Genomic DNA, 18,805 nt, shown 5'->3' on the forward strand with positions numbered 1-18,805 from the left:
AGAAATCTTGTAATTGGAACTTCGTCTATTTTTGCCTCTAGTTGCAATTACAAGATTGGGCCCTTTTCGCTATTTAAATGTAGTAGTAGTTGTAATTGCAGGCATCCAAACAGTTATGTTGGACGCTTGCAATATGCAGCATTTGTAATTGCAACCTGTCCGATTGCAGGTGAACAGACAATCCTAGAGTGGTATCAGTTCTACCAAACTATATTCTAAGAAAAATAATTCAAGGATTTAACAATATGCCTCTAACTTAAATAAAAATATTTCATATGAATCATCTCAAATCTAGTTTTATACTTCTTTACATTTTTTCTCCTTTTATTTTAGTTTTTTCAATAATCAATAATCAAGTTTTTTTCTTATTGACCTTATGACATGCAATACTGAAATACAAACTCTAACTATTCCTGAATTTGGAGAATTGTCCTGTGCTCCATTTCTGTGTAGAATGAACTTTTGATTCTTTCCTTTATTCTTATGATTAGAGAAATATAGTTGAGATGTATGAAGTTTTGATACAGAATTAAAAAATTTAATGTGATATAATTTCTTGTATCCATTTGCCTTTGCAAAGGCAATTCTTTTAGAACTTTACAACATCACATTACACTGTCCCTAATAATGCCATAAACAAATCTTTGTTAAGATTTGATGGTTTATAAAATAAACTATACACTTAATCATGGTCTGCTGTGCTGGTACCGAACTCTGGATCGGTTGGCCAGTGGCATGGGTCGTTATGGGCCCGCGCCATGCTGTGTCGGGCCTGTACCGACATAGTACAGGAGGCGGGAGAGAGGGCAGACGAGAGAGAAAAAGAGAGAGAGGGAGGGAGAGAGAAGTAGGGCCGTTGGAGGCCGGCGACTCGGGCAGGAGGTGGAGGAAGGATTCGTAGCCAGGTCCCCTATTTTGTTCGAAATAGGGTCTGCTTGCTTTTTTAATTTTGCGATTTTTAAGTGAAGTCGGCAAATCGCTTGCCGACTTTACTTTAAAATCGCAAAACTAAAAAGGGGCCCGGTTTGTCGACTTCACTTAAAAATCGTGAAATTAAAACAAGTGGCTGGACTCTTGTTTCGAACGAAATAGGGAACCCAACCGTGGAGCCTGGAGGAGCATCCTCCGCAAGGCTCACCGGCCTTTGATAGCTTTAATTACTTTTTTTTTTACATATTAATGCAGCAATTTTGCACATTAAAAATAAAATAGGCCTTACATGCCTGTACAACTTATACAAAAAATAGAAGGGAAAGATATAAGAATGATGATTGCCTACAAGTAAAGCTATACTTATATGCTTGGGTCACATTTGCATGTTATTTGCATCATGAGCTTCCTAAATTCAAGTGTTACTAATTGTCGGTAACTTCAGGTCATCTGAATCTGTAGGTCAAGTAACTAAATCTCTAGTTGTAGTGCAGATGTTAAAGTCAATAAACTTGACTAGCCTAACAATGATTATTGATTTCGCACTTACAGTCAGAATACTCTCTCCACTGATCCAATCAATGCTATCTTTGGCTGACATGCATATGTCTAATGGTGGAGAAAGAATCGAACTTTGTATTTTGACCACACAGAGGACTTTATAATTAATAATTCTGTTCGCCACATTTAAAGATTTAGATAGAATGGAATTTAACAGTTAAAAGTGTTTCATTAACATGCTGTATTTCTCATGTGACAGTGGGTGCCGGGCTGATGCTAGTGAAGCTGCCATTATTTTGCTGCCTTCGAACATTACAGTGTTCACACTTGATTTTTCAGGTTCTGGACTCTCTGAAGGAGAACATGTCACTCTTGGATGCAATGAAGTAAGTGCATACTTGATTAAAGAGTTTTATTTGTCAAATGCAAAAGAGATGCAAATAGCTAGGTTTTACTAAATCTTTCAAATTTTGTGCTGTTGCATATATTTGATTATCACAGTAACATAGCACTTCTGCATGCAGCCAATGTTTTCTTTTTATTTTTGTAAACAGGAACAACAAAAGGAATAATTTTTTAGTTATATGCACCAGTTGAGTAGCTTTTGTCATCACCTTCAACAAACTATATCATTTGATTATCCTTTAAACATATGTACAGGCATCTTCTTTTATTATTTGCAAATCTCTATATGATTTCATCATGGTATGCCATACCGTATCGTACCAGACGTACCGGACGTACCATACTGGTTTGGTACTGGTATCGATACGGACGGCGTATTGACTTTCGGTACGCTAAAAATTCTGTACCGTACCGTACCGATGCTATATTAGTGTGGCATCGGTACGGGGCCCGGTACCGTTACGGCGAACCTTGGATTTCATTAGGTCCACCTAATCTTGTATTTGAAAATCATCGCACTACAAAAGCTGGAGAAAATTACTGTGCAAACATTATTTCTTATTTAGGATAGGGAATCTAAAATATGATGGAACCAATGTTTTCAATATCAACCTGTACTAGCCAGTACTGGATGTACCGCACAAACTTGCTAAGGCACTAGTACTGTATGGGACCTCGATATAGTACTATATTGACACAGGATACAACTGCTATCTCCTCTCCAGGGAGATACCATGTCTCACAGTACAGCGGTGTACCATAAAACCAGTATGGGGTCAGGCATTTAGATTGAAATCCTTGGATGCAACAACTACCAAAACGGAAGAAACATGATAGTATTAATTAACTGTTTGACATGATAATTTATAAGATAAGGCCCCAGGAGTTCCAGTGGGCAAAGTTGGACTGGGTTCAGCTTGACATATCCTTATCAAATTAACATCACTTCTTGGATTTGATTCTATATACAGTTGGTTTTTAATTGGTCTGATTGGGCTCATATCCAATTGAGTGAATCTGATTTGGATCTGATTTTTATGAGGTAGACAAGACTTTTTTTTAATTTTTTATTTGGTCTATGAACGCACATCCAGTTTTTCACTTGGTTTAGTTGGAGATTTGTGTCTTGGTTGGATTTGATGTTTAATTCATGGGTCTAGAATTTAGGTCGTTGTTGGTTCCATGTTAGGTTGGGATTGAATGTTTTATTCTTTGCTGGACATACTTGTACACCTAGTTGAAAATACAGAATGACAAATAGGCACACATGAGCATGTGCATTTGTGCTCTAAAGTTTAAAGAGAACCTCTAAATCATCTAAAGCACCAAGGCATACAAATTATGCCTTACAAAGTAACGGAGCATGGGTATTACACTTAGACTCTCGAGATCTGTTTTCCTTTGAATTAGACTGGAGTTCATATCTCTACAATGAATCTATAATATGTGACATGCTTTAATCTTCTAAGCAAATCAAACATTTACTATCAGATTAGCATGTATATTGATGCTAATAAGTTTGAACAAAACACATCTACTCCACCATATTAAAAGCTTTGACACTTGAATAAACTCGGTGGAACACTTAACTATGTTAAATATATATCGTAGTGGGAAATCAATTTTGGGATACATGGACCATGCTAAGTAAATTAATTAAACAACAGTTCATAATCCAATATAATTTATCAGGATAACATGCAAGAAGAAAGGGAATATTCAGTCAGAGATAAGATCTAGAAACTTCGTCAGAATTGGTTTACTAAAGTTTGAGACTTTGAGTTTTTCATTAAGTAATAAATATATCATAGCCTGAGATGCGCGATGCCGTCTGCAATTACTTTCTTGTCATAAAATAATATATAAGTGCAAGCCATAATTGGGCAAAGAAGGCGGAGATGGTAGAGAGTCAGGAGGCATATAAGGAGGGGGGGGTGGAGAAGGAGGAGGGGGTGGGGTGGGGGGGAGTAGGCAGGGGTTGGAGGAGGAGACGGGGGCGGAGATGGGGGCAGCAGAGGAGGAGGTGGAGAGGCAGGAGGCAAAGAAGGAGAGGAGGTGGGGGCGGAGTGGACAGGGGGTGGAGGACGAGGAGGGGGGCGAAGATGGGGGTGGAGAAGGACGCAAATATGGGGGCAACCGATGTTAAAAAAATAGTGATATGAAACAAGGTTTCTATTTTCGGAAACCATGAAAAATGGAAACAGATTTCCTGTTTCCCATTTTTTTTAAAAAAGAAAGTAAAAATGATCCCAAATGGGGCCTTAAGTTTTTTGTTTTTTTGAGTCTTGACTCTTGAACAATAAAATTCTCGACCTTCAATATTCCTGCCCTAGTTGCTTTGGATGCATGCCATCCTACATCTTGTAACCAATTGATCTCCCAAATATCATTAACTGAGAACCCTACATACAAGCTTCTTAAACATGGGGACCACAACTTTCTAGCTGTTCTATATTTAGTTCCTGATGCTTTACATCACAAATCTGGATGAGTTAGAATAGAAATACTGAGGCTAGAGGAAAGAGTAAAAGTAGATAGTTCTTGGGAGAATGGGGATGAAGCCAGGGTGTTCGTAGCATGACAACATGCATGCAGAAAGCTTAAGGATACATTAGCTTGTTCCCATCATTTTTTTCTGGGTGCTGCTGAAGTCCCCTAAATGGCCATCCTTATTATCAGACGTACCTCCTTTAACAAAGGTAGCAGCACATGATGATACTAAGACTAGATTCTATCTTACTCAGTGAACCTTCATGTTAAGGGAACATAAAGTTCTTTAACTATGAAGGTGGTGAAGTCGTATCATGCAGTGACTAAGTTCCACAAAGTGTTGCAAGAGACCTTTATTTGGTGCACTCATGTAAGGGTTGCTTGACTACCTTATCATTAGCACTGTTCATTGGCCAAGTCATTTAATGGCATCCCCAACCTTTAGAGTAAGCCAAATCCTTGTTTCCACATTAATGCCACTCCTCTATGCAAACCTGTCTACCGCATAATTCCTTAGAATAAAATTAATATAGCCTGCCTCATGTCCATAATTATATTTTAGACCCCGTTCCAAGGTTGGAGAACAGGTTGTGGAAGGGAAAATTCAAGTCGGGAGCGCTTATAAGGGGTTTGACTCTTCCTAATGTGAATTACTAGCATCCAACTCTCTTGTTATATCATAACGGTTCCACGAACTGTCAAAACCTTAAAAACAGGTTCTTGGAAGTTTTTTTTGGGCATTCGAGGACCTTTTTTTTTTTTGCTGGTCATTGTTTTTGTGTCACTTGACTTTTTTGTTGGTGGTGTTCTATTAGCACTAACTAATACTTCTTTTGGGTGGTAATGTAGTCTTGCAAGTTCTTCAATAAGGCCTTTGGAGCAATCTTTCATCTGCCTTCCTTTTGCGCTCTTTAAATCCTATGATTTAAGTAGCTGTGAAATAATAAGCTGGTGATTGTAATGGTGCCAAGAATTTAAAATGTTTAGTTGTCAAATTCTCACATTTCAAAGTGGATCTCTTACTTCTGTCTTTGGTCATACTGTATGGCATGTTACTGTTATTAAGAATCTCTTCTGATTATAATAATTGTTATCTCCAGAAAGATGATCTTCGGGCTGTGGTCAATTTTCTGCGCACGGATGGAAATGTTTCTTGCATTGGATTGTGGGGGCGCTCAATGGGCGCTGTTACCAGGTCTTAGTCATGGATTTCTACCCTTAATTGCTGTATCTGGGGCTTTGGGTCTTTAATATACTTTTATACTCGATAGTAGTGATGTCTTCACGGTGCTCTAAAAATGATCATTACAATTACTTACTGGTTTACTTATTCTTGCTTACTGCGTAACAAGCATTAGCATGCTGAAATCTGTTATCATGTTGATAGACATATAGAGGAACTTTTGAAGTCCAGTTGTCATGCTGTGATATTATACCTTATGAATTAGGATAAGGAAAGTATTTTACTTCACATTTGTCTGTTTTACTTTCACCTATCAAATTGATACTATTTGTGATCTCCAGATTTTTATTTTTTTTTACTTGACGACATCGTACTCTGGATCCTCTTAATGCATCTTCCAAATACCCATGATCTTGTTGTTCCATCTTGTAGCTTTAGATTTATATACATACTGCGTAGACCTGTTAGCAATTTATGGGAATCTTTTGTATGCAAAAATGTTGCTTATGTGATGAGATCTACATTCTGAATCATCCTACACTGAGATCAACCTAGATTGCTCAAGCATCTCCATTCGGTGGACACTGATGATGATGTAATATTAAACCAACAATATGAAACTAATATATTTAAAAATAGATTCTTTGACCATGTCTTTGTTAGGGCCTATGGATAAGGTTGTTATAAACATGGTATGTTGAATCGGCTTGTATTAGCCGGTTTAGCACGAACCGTATCGGTGCTAGGGCCAACCGGTATGGTTCAATTGTGGAAAATGGTTCCGGCTGCGTACTGGTGCGAACCGGTCCGGTTTGCACCAGTACGCGCGGGGTAGCGCGCTCACGCGCATGGGGAAGAAGAAGAGGAAAGAAAAGGAAGAAAGAGGAAGAAAGTAGTAGAAGAAGAAGAGGAAAGAAGAGGAAGAAGAAGAGAAAGAGGAGAAGAAGAAGAAGAGAAGAAGACTTACTGGTACCGGGCCTCATCGGGGTGATCCTCATCAGGGTACTCGCCCTTGCGGGAGAAGAGGGGAAAGAGAGGAGAAGAGAGGAGGAAAGAGGAGAAGAAAGGAGAAGGAAGGAGAAGAATTGGGAAGAAGGAAGAAGGAAGAAGAGAAGGCAAAAAAAAAAAAGAAGAAGAAAAGAAAAAGAAAAGATGCAGCCAAGCGTGTCCCGCACGGGGAAACGCGTCCTGCGTGCGGCCTTGCACGTGGAATCATGGGAAAGTGCGGGAGAAACACGGGGGAAATGCGGGAAAAAAACGCCCCGTGTGCGCGGGGCAGCACGCGCTGGGAACCGCGCGAGCGTGCTCCCGTGCGGCGGACTGGGTCGGTACCAGTTTTGGATTGCCCGAACCAGTACCGACTCGGTCCGGGTCGCCATCGGTACGCCGACCGGTACCGATTTAGCGTACCTTGGTTATAAATGAATTATTTTGCTGCAAAACTGAACGTTCTATGCATTATAAAATGAGGATATAATAAAAGATAAATATTGTACTGTGTTTATGATCTTTTTAGTATTTCCTTAATATAGTATTGCTTTTAAGAGAAGTATAAAACATATGATTTTTAAAAGAGCACGCATGAATGAAAATATATCTTTATTTATGATGTTTCAGTAATTATTTTCTGTGTGTGGGTTTATATCTATTTCTATCTAGCATGAACTTTGTACTTCTTTTTCACAGCTTGATGTATGGAGCTGAAGATCCTTCTATCGCAGGAATGGTACTTGATAGCCCATTCTCTAATTTGGTGGACTTGATGATGGAACTTGTAGATACATACAAATATCCCTTTCCAAAATTCACTGTAAGCATTACCAACAAATCAACGGCATGAGTTGCAGATATTTTCTTGTTCTTCTCTGCCTAGAAATTGTTACGTTCTTCTGTTGCATTGTAAATATTATCAGGCACAGATAACGGCATAGTTTCCTCCTTTGCATTAGTATGCTGGGCCACTGGCTTTTTGTTGCTATTATTATTTATTTTTTTAAAAAATTTTATCTCACTTAGTAATTAAGTTTATTAGTTAGATTCTGTTAATAACATTGTTGCGAAGTTTGTAAACTTTGTTGTTTCTTTATATATTATCTGGTTATCATTTAGTATGTGTTCCTACTCCCCTTGTTATACATGGGGCCGTGAGCATCTTGTAATATTTTTTAGCTCACTGGCTTCATCGGCAGTAAACTGTACTAGTAAATTCAGTAGTTTCCTCTTTCTTTATTTTATTAATCAGTCGATACCCACTTTTGTAAGTCAAGTCTTTTTTAACACAAGGAAAACTGACAAATGAAGGTGGTGAAACATATCATCTTTTTGCTTCCACGCAAGCATCTGAGTCCTGTTTTCTGCTCTCCCCTTTAGCAAGCAATGTTTCTTCACACCATTTTTGCCCCGAAATTTCACCCTTAAGTCTCTTGCATCCCAGGATCTGAAAAATCAAGGTATGGGCTCGTGCCAATCATGGCTAGTGGCCTGGTATAGTACATACTACAGTGGAGCCCGGTACCGACTAGGGGTATTGGCCCACCATAATCAGTACCCTGTGTCAATTTGGGCTAGTATAAGTGGCATGTACTGGTGAGTGCAGGCCATACCTACCGATTCTTGAATCTCTTCTTTTGTCCTTTATAAAGTTTCTTGTATCCCTTTCAAATATTCAGTTTTTACACTTTCCAAAGAGTGTTATTGCCAATAGATATCCGAATGCAGAAGTCAATTGTATGAAGAAGACTTTGTCTTTGGGATAAATTGTAGCTTAATTTGATTTTTATTCTTTTAATCCTAATACCTAGAAGTTCTCAATGATCAATACCTAATTTATGCTGGTTACAATTCACCTTGCAGTCTTACAAAATATTATAATTTTTCACTTGTAACAGTATTTTAATTTTTAGATTTTTTCGTAATATTAGAAATAATTTTGATCTTAAATTGCCCTTTGTTGATGTTTTAATTTTTGGGCATCCCCTTTGTCGTTCCCCTATCACAAGCATCCTTTAGAGCTGCGTTTCATATCATGCCCTTGCTTCTGAGTAGGCATGGTAGAAGATATTATGACGTGCACTGTTGACAATAAATTACTCTAGATTATCTATGGTTAATAAATAAATCCTTTGGGCATCTAAACAAGAATATTGACCAATCTACAAAAATTTAAGCTCTGCACATCACATTAACTGTGCTTGTAAATGCTGTTGCATGAAACAGGCATATATCCATTTGTAAAGTGTAAACATCAAAAACCATATAGAGTTTCCAAACAATCTCTGATATTTTGAATAAATGTAATAAAGAAAACAGTATACATTAGGATAAATGCTAAATAGTAGAAGAGAGCAGAAAAAGTAAAAGAGGGGGAAGGTATGGGCACCCTGTATGAATCTTGTTAAATTGTTCGAATAGGGAGGCGCATGCTATATGACCCAGTTGTTGCTCCCTTTTTCTCTAAATTTTTTGCCTCTCTTCTCAATTTCTCTCTTTTCCTTTCATCTTTTCTTATTTATTTCTTCAACTCTCCCTTGTTATTACACTATTCTTGTCCCTTTTAAAGGATTGTATTCTGAATCAAATTTTCAATGATGCTTCAAATTTGACTTGTTAATCGTATATAGTTAATCTGCTGTACTTATATTTATTGGGTCATTTTTCTATCTTATTTACTTATTATTGGGCCTATATTGGAGCCCATATGATCCCAAACCCATATTATACTTGACCTGTTACTTGTTATGGGTATTTCTATGCTGTTTTACCCTATTGAGTGACTAGGCCCCTTTTTAATAAGAATGGATATTGCATGGATCAGTTAAGATCGTACAGCATCTTTCTCAAATCTCTTCTGTCTCCTTTCCTCACACTTTCTTTCCCCTAACTTCTCTTCTCTCTTCTTCTCTTTCTTCTCTCTCATCATTATATCCTTTTATTTTATAATCTTTTCTTGCTATTTTGATATCATAATTGGTGAAGTTTTTTCCCCCTATATCCATCACTTTATGGAATTTATATGGCCGTCTGAGTTCTTTAATTATATTGGAGTTGGAAACTATGCATTAGCTTCAGTCATTCCTTATTTTACCATTGTGTGCCATTATGTTCTATGTCCACCTTTGGGTGTATAAATTTTAACCTCTTTCTCAATGTCTCATTTTAGGTAAAGCTTGCAATACAACATATGCGGAGGATTATCAAGAAGAAAGCAAACTTTGACATCATGGATCTAGACACAGTTCAGGTTCGATTCCATTTAATTAAATTACCATGGAGCTCTGGGCAAATATTCTTCTATTCTGCTGTCTTTTAGTCCAAAATCTTAATTTGGTCATGGAACTAAATGTTTTGTATCCGAATAGTCTTGCTATATTTACATATTGTATTGCTGAAATCATATGACTGTGTGCTCTCTACAAATCTTGGTTTATTACTTGGGTGTATGCTATCTTATCAATTATCCTAGAACTTTTTTGTTTAATCTTCTCCCTTTATTGCTCCAAAATACTTGCATGAACAAGTTTTTGACATTTTGCACATTCATTTTCTCCAATCGTGATGATATATTCATGGTATGTTAGAAAGGTATAATCTGCAACATTTAAAATATGGTTTATCATGCCCATGCCTTAATGGCGAATGATATTTGGTATTGAACCTCTCTAGGATTTTTAATAAAGCGACACATCTTTCATCGTAAAAATAAGGATTTATCGGATTCATTGACAATTTTTGGTATTCCCAATCTTCATAAAAATCAACATTCCTTAAATTTCTTGGTTACATTTGAAACTTATAACACCTTAAAAATCCTGATGGACTGATCCATTAATTGTTCCTAGATCATCTTTGAGCATTCAAATGCTGAATGTTAATCTATTTAGCTGGAAGATTACTAAAAACCCTCTACTCAATGATGATTAAGTTTTAAATGCCAGTGTTCTCTTTTCTCAAACATATTCCTTTTCTATATTTCTTTTGAGAATAAAGCAGATCAAAATGGAAATTTTTAAAAAGTAATTTTAGGCGACCTTTTCTTTCTTTCTTTTGTTTAGTTGTAGTTAAAGAAGTTGAACTGTCTTCATGATGCCAAGACATGGAAAGAAGTTTCTTGGCGTTAACTATGTATTACGTTCCAATGAGTTCACTATGGACAAGAAAACTTAGGTTATATTACAAGAAGCACAGTATGAGTCTACATTGGATGCTAGGCCAGATCAAGGTCTCAAAAATTGCTTCTGGTTTTGGACTCATTCTCCTTGTGTAGAGTTTTGAATTTAGCAACTAGTAGTTTTAGCAATTTCACTCAAGAGTTTTGGAGCATCAGCTGAAAGATCCGAAATTCAGAATAAAAACAAAAAAACTAGAAAAAGCATAAAAGCAAGTTATTGCACATAATTTATTTTATTGTGAGTCATGTAGGATTAGCAATTTTGTAGTTTTGGCAGCTTTAGGCTGAAAATGAACCGTATTAAGTGCATTAAGGTTCATTACGAAACATCAACTAGTTATGGGCTAAACAAGCTGAGTTATCAAGTGTAAAATACATGTACCTATTTAGTGCCTCGTACTGTTGTGAGGTGGGTCATGCAAAGATAATAGATTTCTTTACATTTTGATATTTCAATTTTATCCAACATTGATTTATGTTGGTCGATCAGAATTTTAGTCGATTCCTCCTTTGAATTATCAAGATGGAAAAGAATTGCAAGAGAAGGGTGTTGAACAACTTGCTTTCAGGTTGGAAAATGGATAAACAATGTCCATTCCAGCTCCCACCGGTCAACTTTCAAAAGAAACAAGTAGGGTGCATTTAGTTGACAATTTGACATCAGCTGTCATTCATTGTCCCCCAAGACTCTGCAAAAGAAGAAAAATTTTGTTATCGGTCCCCAAATAACATTAAAAGCTCAGTTTGAGAGAGTTTTGGCAGTATTGGTCGGTTTTGCCGAAACTGTTAAAGCGATTGGAACTTACTAAAATCAAAAATTTTGATCAGTTTCGGAGCATTTAACATCAAAAGCAATTTTTTTAAGTCAAAATAGGTTGGTTTCAGCCAAAACTTTGTCTTTGGGTCAGATTAATGTAAGAAACGATTAAGATCTTCAAGAAAGTTATGATAATGGATCTGAACTTCCAAAATAGCTTATAAATTTTAGGATATGTACGAGAAAGTATGTGGAACATGTTTTAGCTAGATCTGCAAAACCGTCTCGAATCACACGGTTCGGGGTGTCCTGAGCCGTATCGGCGGCAGATCGGGACAGTTTCGGCATTGAAACCGAGACATCGCCGCCGGAGGGGAAGAAAGAGAAGAAAAAAGAAGAGACAGAGAGAGAGAGAGAGAGAAAGCGGGGGAGGGAGGGAGAGTGAGAGGAAGGACGAGAGAGATCGGCCAGGGCTGGCCGGCGGAAGCCTGGGAGCCTCCGCGCGGAGGAGGCGGAGGTCGGGGAGACGCGGAGGCAGAGCTCCGCTTCCGGTCCCCTGTTTTGTTCGAAACAGGGGCCCGGAGAGGGCCCCTTTTATTTTTGCGTTTCTCCGGGCCCCTTTTATTTTTGCGTTTTTTTATGTTGAGGTCGACAAACCCATTGCGTTTTTCCTCTCTCGTTCTCCCTCTCCCCCGTCTTTTTAACTGTGTCGGTATGGGCCCGACTCATCCCACTGGGTACCCGGTACCGGTTCTGCCGACATTGTGTTTTAGTATTAAGGCGATTCTTGTAGTTAAATTTAAGAGGAAAAGGTGCAAGTCTGGACCTCCTATATAGCAAATTTTATTGGCTTGATGATGAATGATATTATCGAAGAATGTAATCTCAAGTCTAAGGTGGAGAGTGGCTGAAGTATCTGTAATTTATTTAGACCATTGCTAGGTGCTTCTGCTAATTAGGCAATGCTAAAGGCAAGCCATGTGCACTGTGATGATGGGTAGTTCTTAAAAACTATGTTGTATTGAAGAGCGTTTTACAAAACAAAGGATGATGGGGCTATTGCATGTTCACTTGGGATGCAAACAGGCTAGCTTGGTCTGTCAGGTCTTTTGGCTCACTCGATAGATGGTCACATTGGGTCTGATCACATGGAAATTGAATCATGTCAGGTCATATTCTAGGCCCAAGTCTTGGGTTGGCCTGAGTCAGTCATAGTCAAATCAAACATCTTATGGCTGATGTCATGTTTAGAACATACATATTCCATTTTGTGATACTTCTCTCCTTTCCCCTTCCTGTCCGATTTCCTCATTCCTCTTTTTGTGAGTGCAGAAGGCACTGTAAAAGGTAGTGATAGTAGTGGCTAATGGTGAGAGATTGTGCCATGCACCAAGTATGCAGTAGGAATATTATTGAACTGTCTTCTCTCTCCTGTCTCTTGCTCTCTTCCTAACCCACTCCACTCGCTCGTACTCTACCTTTTCCTCTCTTCCTTCCGCACTTACCTAGCCTAATATGTGATCAAGTCGATCGAGGGTTTACATGGCCATGTAGTGCCTGTATATATAGTTAGGTCGAGTTGATCTCAGCTCGACCCTAGCCCTGCCTATTTGCATCTCTAATGTTCACGTCAGAGGCTTGATGCATGGAAGACTATATGTTTATCTGCAATTTATACAGTAGAAAAACCTTATCTCCATTTCTTTTATTTTCTTCTAATTGGAACCATCCTGCACATTGGCTATTATTTTCTCTCGAGATCATCGGTGGAGTTGTTAAGGAATATGTCTATTGTTGGTAGGATGCCAGTTTGTTATAGTTGTGAAGATTAATGGGACATTGCTCTTATGATCTCTTCCTTCTCTAGTTATCTTTTCCTTCCCTTTGATCTTTTTGAATAGATATAGATCCTAACAGTCATTAAACTTTTTGATTATTTCTATTATTCATTTTACTCTTTCTTTCCCTCCCAATGATAGCATCTACTTTTGCCTTTGACTATAAATGCTTATTCATGAATAAACATGATTTACCTACGTGGAAGGGTTAGATCTTAAAGGTAAAGGTGAGTTATCCAGGATAGAAGTAAGGTTCACAGACAGAAAACCTTTAGGTTAGGGATGAAAAGAAACATAGTTGTTATGTTCTCTTGATTTATTTATTTTCTTTTCGTGCAGCATCTGATAGCATCTTTGATACTTAAGTGCTTTGAGTAAACTCTTGAACCATAGAAAATGAGAAACTTGATGTAATAAATCATTTATGGACATAGTTCAGGTTAATTGCAGATGAAGTTGCTCTATGTTTAACAAATTGTATTTTAGAATTCATAAGCTAGCTGTAAAATGATTAGGGAAGGCTTATTACTTATGATTATCATTATGGATGAAAAGAAGGTTTTTATGATATCTTACGGTGATCAGTGATCTTTGTAGTGGAATATCTTATAAACTACTGCATGTGATGTATGGTTTGAAAGAAGTTGGATCTAAGAGTGACAAAAGGTCAGGTTTGAGTTGGATTTCTGTCTAGGAGTAGCTAGGGTAATATTAACCTTTATCAATTTTGAATGCTGTAATGAATCTGAAACTGACCTTGTTTTATATCAGTCAACCTGGAACCATCTCGATTAGGCCTACTGCTGGCCTATTGATGAGAAGGAAAAGAGAAGATGACTTTTCCACCTTTTATTTTACTTTCCACCAAACCCATCTCTTTTCTAAACTGAAATCCTTTGAGAAAAAAAATCTGAACTTGCCATTTTTTCTTTTGTTATCTAAAATTTATTTTGGAACAAGACCCAAATGAAAATAGTGTTGAAGGAGCAATTTAGAGAATTGAGGAAGAAAAGGTTCAGGTTTTGAGCAGTGAAGAGGTTTTAGTGTAAATGGATGCTGAAACTAGTCCCAATTTCTGTCGCTTGTAACAATCTTCTCATTTAGATCCTAAATGGTCATGTTCTCTCCTCCCACCATGGTATGAGGCTTTGCCTGCTCCCCTGTCTCTCCCTCTCTCTCATCCTTTTTGGTGGGTCCATTGTTTTGGCGAAGAAACTAAAGGGATGGAGAGGTTTTTATTTGTCCTTTTCCAAAGAGAATAAAGATAAAAAAGGAATGGAATAGGAATGGTGAATGAGAGAGACAAGCATGATCCAAATATGGACTACCAGTATATGTTTTTTCTGTTTTTACTAGGAGATGGGAATTATCAGCATATTCATACTTTCTGCATCTTCAGGATACAATTCAGCATGCTGTGCTGAAATTCTAGCGGGTTACTATTTATTACGTCTCCTATGCATTTTCAGTATGTTATGCTCCTATTTGTTCACATCTTCATATTCCTTGCAAGTAGCAAGCATTCACCATATTTATGGCTTGCATACAATATATAAGGATCTTGAGGTGATATAAATATGTAATTTGCAAGTGAATAAAAGCATTTACTTTTTATTTGTTTTTCGATATACTATTGAATTGTTATTTTGTTTTCATGTTTGACATATCAATTTTGTAATATAAACATATATTTTCGAGCTTTGTGCATGGAAACTTGCCTTAATCTTATTATATTGCTTTATGCTCAATGCCAAAGCAATAACTTTTGGATAACTTTTAGGTGGCGAAGTGTTGTTTTGTCCCGGTTTTGCTAGGGCATGCCATTGATGATGATTTTATACATCCTCATCATTCAGAACGCATATATGATGCATATGTTGTAAGTCCCCATCTATTCTCTTTTCTATATTGCTTCTTTTTTGTGCATTTTACGTGTCTTACGTGTTGCTGGGGGTGCAGTATGGGGGACACCCCTTATATTGTACCGAGGGTGTAGTATAGGGGACATCCGTTATATTGCTTTCTATTGTTCATTAATCTATCATTTTCTTGAAAACCTCTTTTTTGTCTTCTATTATGTTTTCCTCTCTACTTAATGTTTACATATTTGTCATAATTCCATTTTATCAATTCAGTTTCTTTTCCTTTAAAAGGTTATAGATAGTTTTATTGTTCTAATCAAATATCTGATCTTAAAAGTTTAAAGTAGAAATTTCTTGTTAACATATTTACTACCGCACTAAAAATGTGAGTGGATCCACCATCAATTTAGTCAAACATAAAGAAAAGAACGATTATTTGTAAATGTAATTGGAGCTAAATGTATGTGACTATGTGTCCTTTTGCAATTGGCTTTTATTCAAGACAAATTACCTAATAATGTCAACATGAAGTTTTCGCTAGTGATCTTAATCTTATTTGACTATCAATGTAATTAAGGATACTTAAAGAGAGACAGCAAGGGGAGCTACAACTGCATAATGGGTCACAACAAGTCAACTATAGTCTCATTGCTGAGTTTAGGTGGATGGGCAAAATTTGATTCACTGTAAGATGTTGAGACGTTTAATTGACTTTTAGCTGTCTACTTATGTTGGGCCATGGACGTAGATAGGCAACTAACACTGACAATGACTTCGTCATTATCGTTAACACCTACAGATTCAGTGGAGCCCAAGGTTCGCCATCTCGGTGGCGGACCCTGTACCAGTGCCACACTAACATAGTGTCGGTACAGGGTTTTTTGGGTGTACCGAGTATCAGTATGTCACCCGTACTGGATACCGGTATTGAATCAGTATGGTACGGTACGCTCCGTAACGTCCGGTATGGGCTGGTACAGCGTACCATGGTGGAGCCCGAGCACTACCTAAGATTGGAACCCAGAATCTCTAGTTGCTATGGCAAAGAGGTACGGCCATTGGAACAAACCCTGATCAAGATTTTTTGTAATCAAAATTTTGGCCTTCCAAGAGACTAAGATTTATGTCAAATACTATAGATTTTGAGTCTAGATATTATCTCATATCATTTAGAGTTGAGAGCAGCAATTAGTGAACTGAAACAACTGAATTTGAAGGGCAAATACAACCTATATGTCACTGTCTGCAATCATCATCTTGACATTACTGACAATCTTGTAAAATTGAAGTCAGTTGAGACTTTGTTGTGCTGCATTGACATTAGAGGTGAGGTAATGACATGGCTTGCATATTTTGTTTGACATGATTATATTTCATAAATCATTAGAAAGAACAAAAAGCACCATATGTAACACAAAATGAGCATTGTCATCTTAATCTTTCTTAAAAAATCAGAGTGCTTTACTTGTGCTCGAAAATTTGCATTAAAATATAGGATGCACTAGTTTTACTTTTGTTTTGGATTATTAATGGATTATTAGTGGATATGATCAATTTAAAATAATTTCCACTTGTTAATCTTCATATGTCACTAAACTTACAAACTTGCAGGGAGACAAAAACATTATTAAATTTGATGGGGATCACAATTCTCCACGCCCGCAGTTCTACTTTGATTCAATAACCATTTTCTTCCATAATGTATTAAATCCTCCAGAGGATGCTTCGGATGAACAATATTTTCGCACAATGCATGATTATTTTGACCAGGTAAAGAAAATTTAGACTCTAGATGGTTTTGTTTGTTGGATATATGCTTTATAAATTTGTTCTAATTTCTACATGGAATTCAACTACAGGATAATTGGCATAACATACATGAAGCAGAATATCGAAACCACAATTTTACTGTACCACTTCCAGGCAAGACTTGTGAACACTGTGCCTCGATCATGATGAAGCTGTTTTTCCAACAATGATTGCTATGAGGATTTTATTTGAATTTGTTTCATTATACCCGTTTCACTCTCTGTCTGTGGCTGCAGAACTCGCAACTGGCAGTACAGAAGATGCTATTACCCAACTTCGATCTAGGAGGCCTATGAGTCGAACAGAGGTCTGAAATATTATCATAATTAATATCCATCTTTATTGTTGCAGTTTGATGATGATCTCCAAGAGACCAGTGACAGTTATATGGCTTTTTCATCTCTTTATTTGGCATAAATGCATATGAACATTATAAGTTGCAGTATTAGTTTCATAGCAATTGTTTGTGGTCATTTTACCTAGCAATTGACTGAAATTTTAAATAAAAAATTCCGGGTTTCTGCAGATACTTATTTTTTAGGACTCATCCAAAAGAAGTCATGAAGTAGATATATTAGATGATTGGACCTGGGATAGCACATATCAATGATATATATACAATTTACCTTAGTCTAGTACTTATCAATGATTCAAAGCAACTTCATCTGGTTGTTTCAACTAAAGAATTTGTGCAACTTCTTTTGATTGCTAAGGCAGCATATATCCCTTCACTCAGAACTCCATCATTAGATTTCGAGCACGTGCTTCTAAACATCTAAAAATCTTTTATGATGTGTACCTTGACCGCTAAACTTGGAAATTAACTTTAAGGTCATGAATGGATATAGATTTGATCTTTGATGCATCCTTAATTTTCAATCCGTAAAGGTAGAAACCAATGTTCGTCGAACTAATACTAGGGCTATTACCATTCGGCGACTGGTTCGGTACAGTACGGATTTGTATTGTGCCGTTTCGAAGAATGCTGAAACTAGGGATAACAAGGGTCAGATCGGATCCAAGGTAGGACAAAAACTTGTCAACCTGAATCCGACCTGTTTATTAAATGAGTCAAAAATCTAAACCCAAATGTGTTCATTTTATTAAACAAGTAATCCAAGTGGAGCTACAATGGCTTGAATCAAGTTAAATAGCTTAAACGGTTAGGCATTGCCACCCTTGGCTGGAATAGGGAGAGGGAGAGGGAGGGGGAGAGGGAGGAAGAGAGTGTGGGAGGGAGAGGGAAAGGTGGGAGAGGAAAAAAGAGAGAGAGGCCAAGGCCTTTGGGGCATGGTCTGCCGTACCGGATCAGCGTGGAATCCGGTACCGGTAGTTTATTGTTGAAGAACCGGTAGGGGACTGGTGGGGACTGGTTCGGACCGGTACGGGATCGGTTCGGACCGGTCTGGGCCGCCACCTGTACGCTGACCGGTACCGGTAGGGCGGACCTTGCTCTGGGGTGCTTTGAAGAGGGATGGAGGCTGACGACAAAGACTGAGAGAGAGAGGGAGAGGGAGCGAGATAGACTTGGAGGGTTTCGAAGGGGGACGGAGGCTGGAGGGTTTCGAAGGGGGCTTTCATCTTCGAACTTTTCTTTGGAGCTTCAAATAGGGCCTCCCGCTTTTCGAAGAGAGCTTCTAGCATGGGGGAGAGGATGAAGGAGAGAGGGGGGGGGAGGGAAAGAGAGAGAAGAGGGGCCAAGGCCTCCTGAGAGCTTCAAACGGGGATGGAGGCTGGTGACAAAGACCGAGAGCGAGGGGGAGAGAGAGGGAGGGTCTCAAAGGTGGATGGGGCTGGAGGGTTTCGAAAGGGGCTTTGGCTTCGAACCTTTCTATGCGAACAGATCCTTTGGCGCCGATGGTT

General features: G+C 37.9%; 1 protein-coding gene across 4 annotated transcripts in view; it reads left to right on the forward strand.

Annotated features, from left to right (window-relative positions):
• Nucleotides 1-18,805, forward strand: part of LOC103712341 (uncharacterized) — a 42,539-nt gene that overhangs the window by 13,386 nt on the left and 10,348 nt on the right. For 2 of the 4 annotated variants that reach the window (XM_008798835.6, XM_088708823.2), the window contains exons 4-11: nt 1,691-1,817; nt 5,427-5,521; nt 7,196-7,319; nt 9,669-9,749; nt 15,052-15,150; nt 16,745-16,903; nt 16,993-17,056; nt 17,179-17,249. In XM_008798835.6, the coding sequence (XP_008797057.3) occupies nt 1,691-1,817; nt 5,427-5,521; nt 7,196-7,319; nt 9,669-9,749; nt 15,052-15,150; nt 16,745-16,903; nt 16,993-17,056; nt 17,179-17,249 (820 nt within the window). The remainder of the gene's footprint in view (nt 1-1,690; nt 1,818-5,426; nt 5,522-7,195; nt 7,320-9,668; nt 9,750-15,051; nt 15,151-16,744; nt 16,904-16,992; nt 17,057-17,178; nt 17,250-18,805) is intronic. The other 2 variants (XM_088708824.2, XM_088708825.2) reach the window with 2 other exon arrangements.

The sequence above is a fragment of the Phoenix dactylifera genome, chromosome 12 (genome assembly GCF_051530095.1).
Source record: "Phoenix dactylifera cultivar Ajwa chromosome 12, Ajwa_hap1_PhDact_Kaust_v1.1, whole genome shotgun sequence".
Taxonomy (NCBI): Eukaryota; Viridiplantae; Streptophyta; class Magnoliopsida; order Arecales; family Arecaceae; genus Phoenix; species Phoenix dactylifera.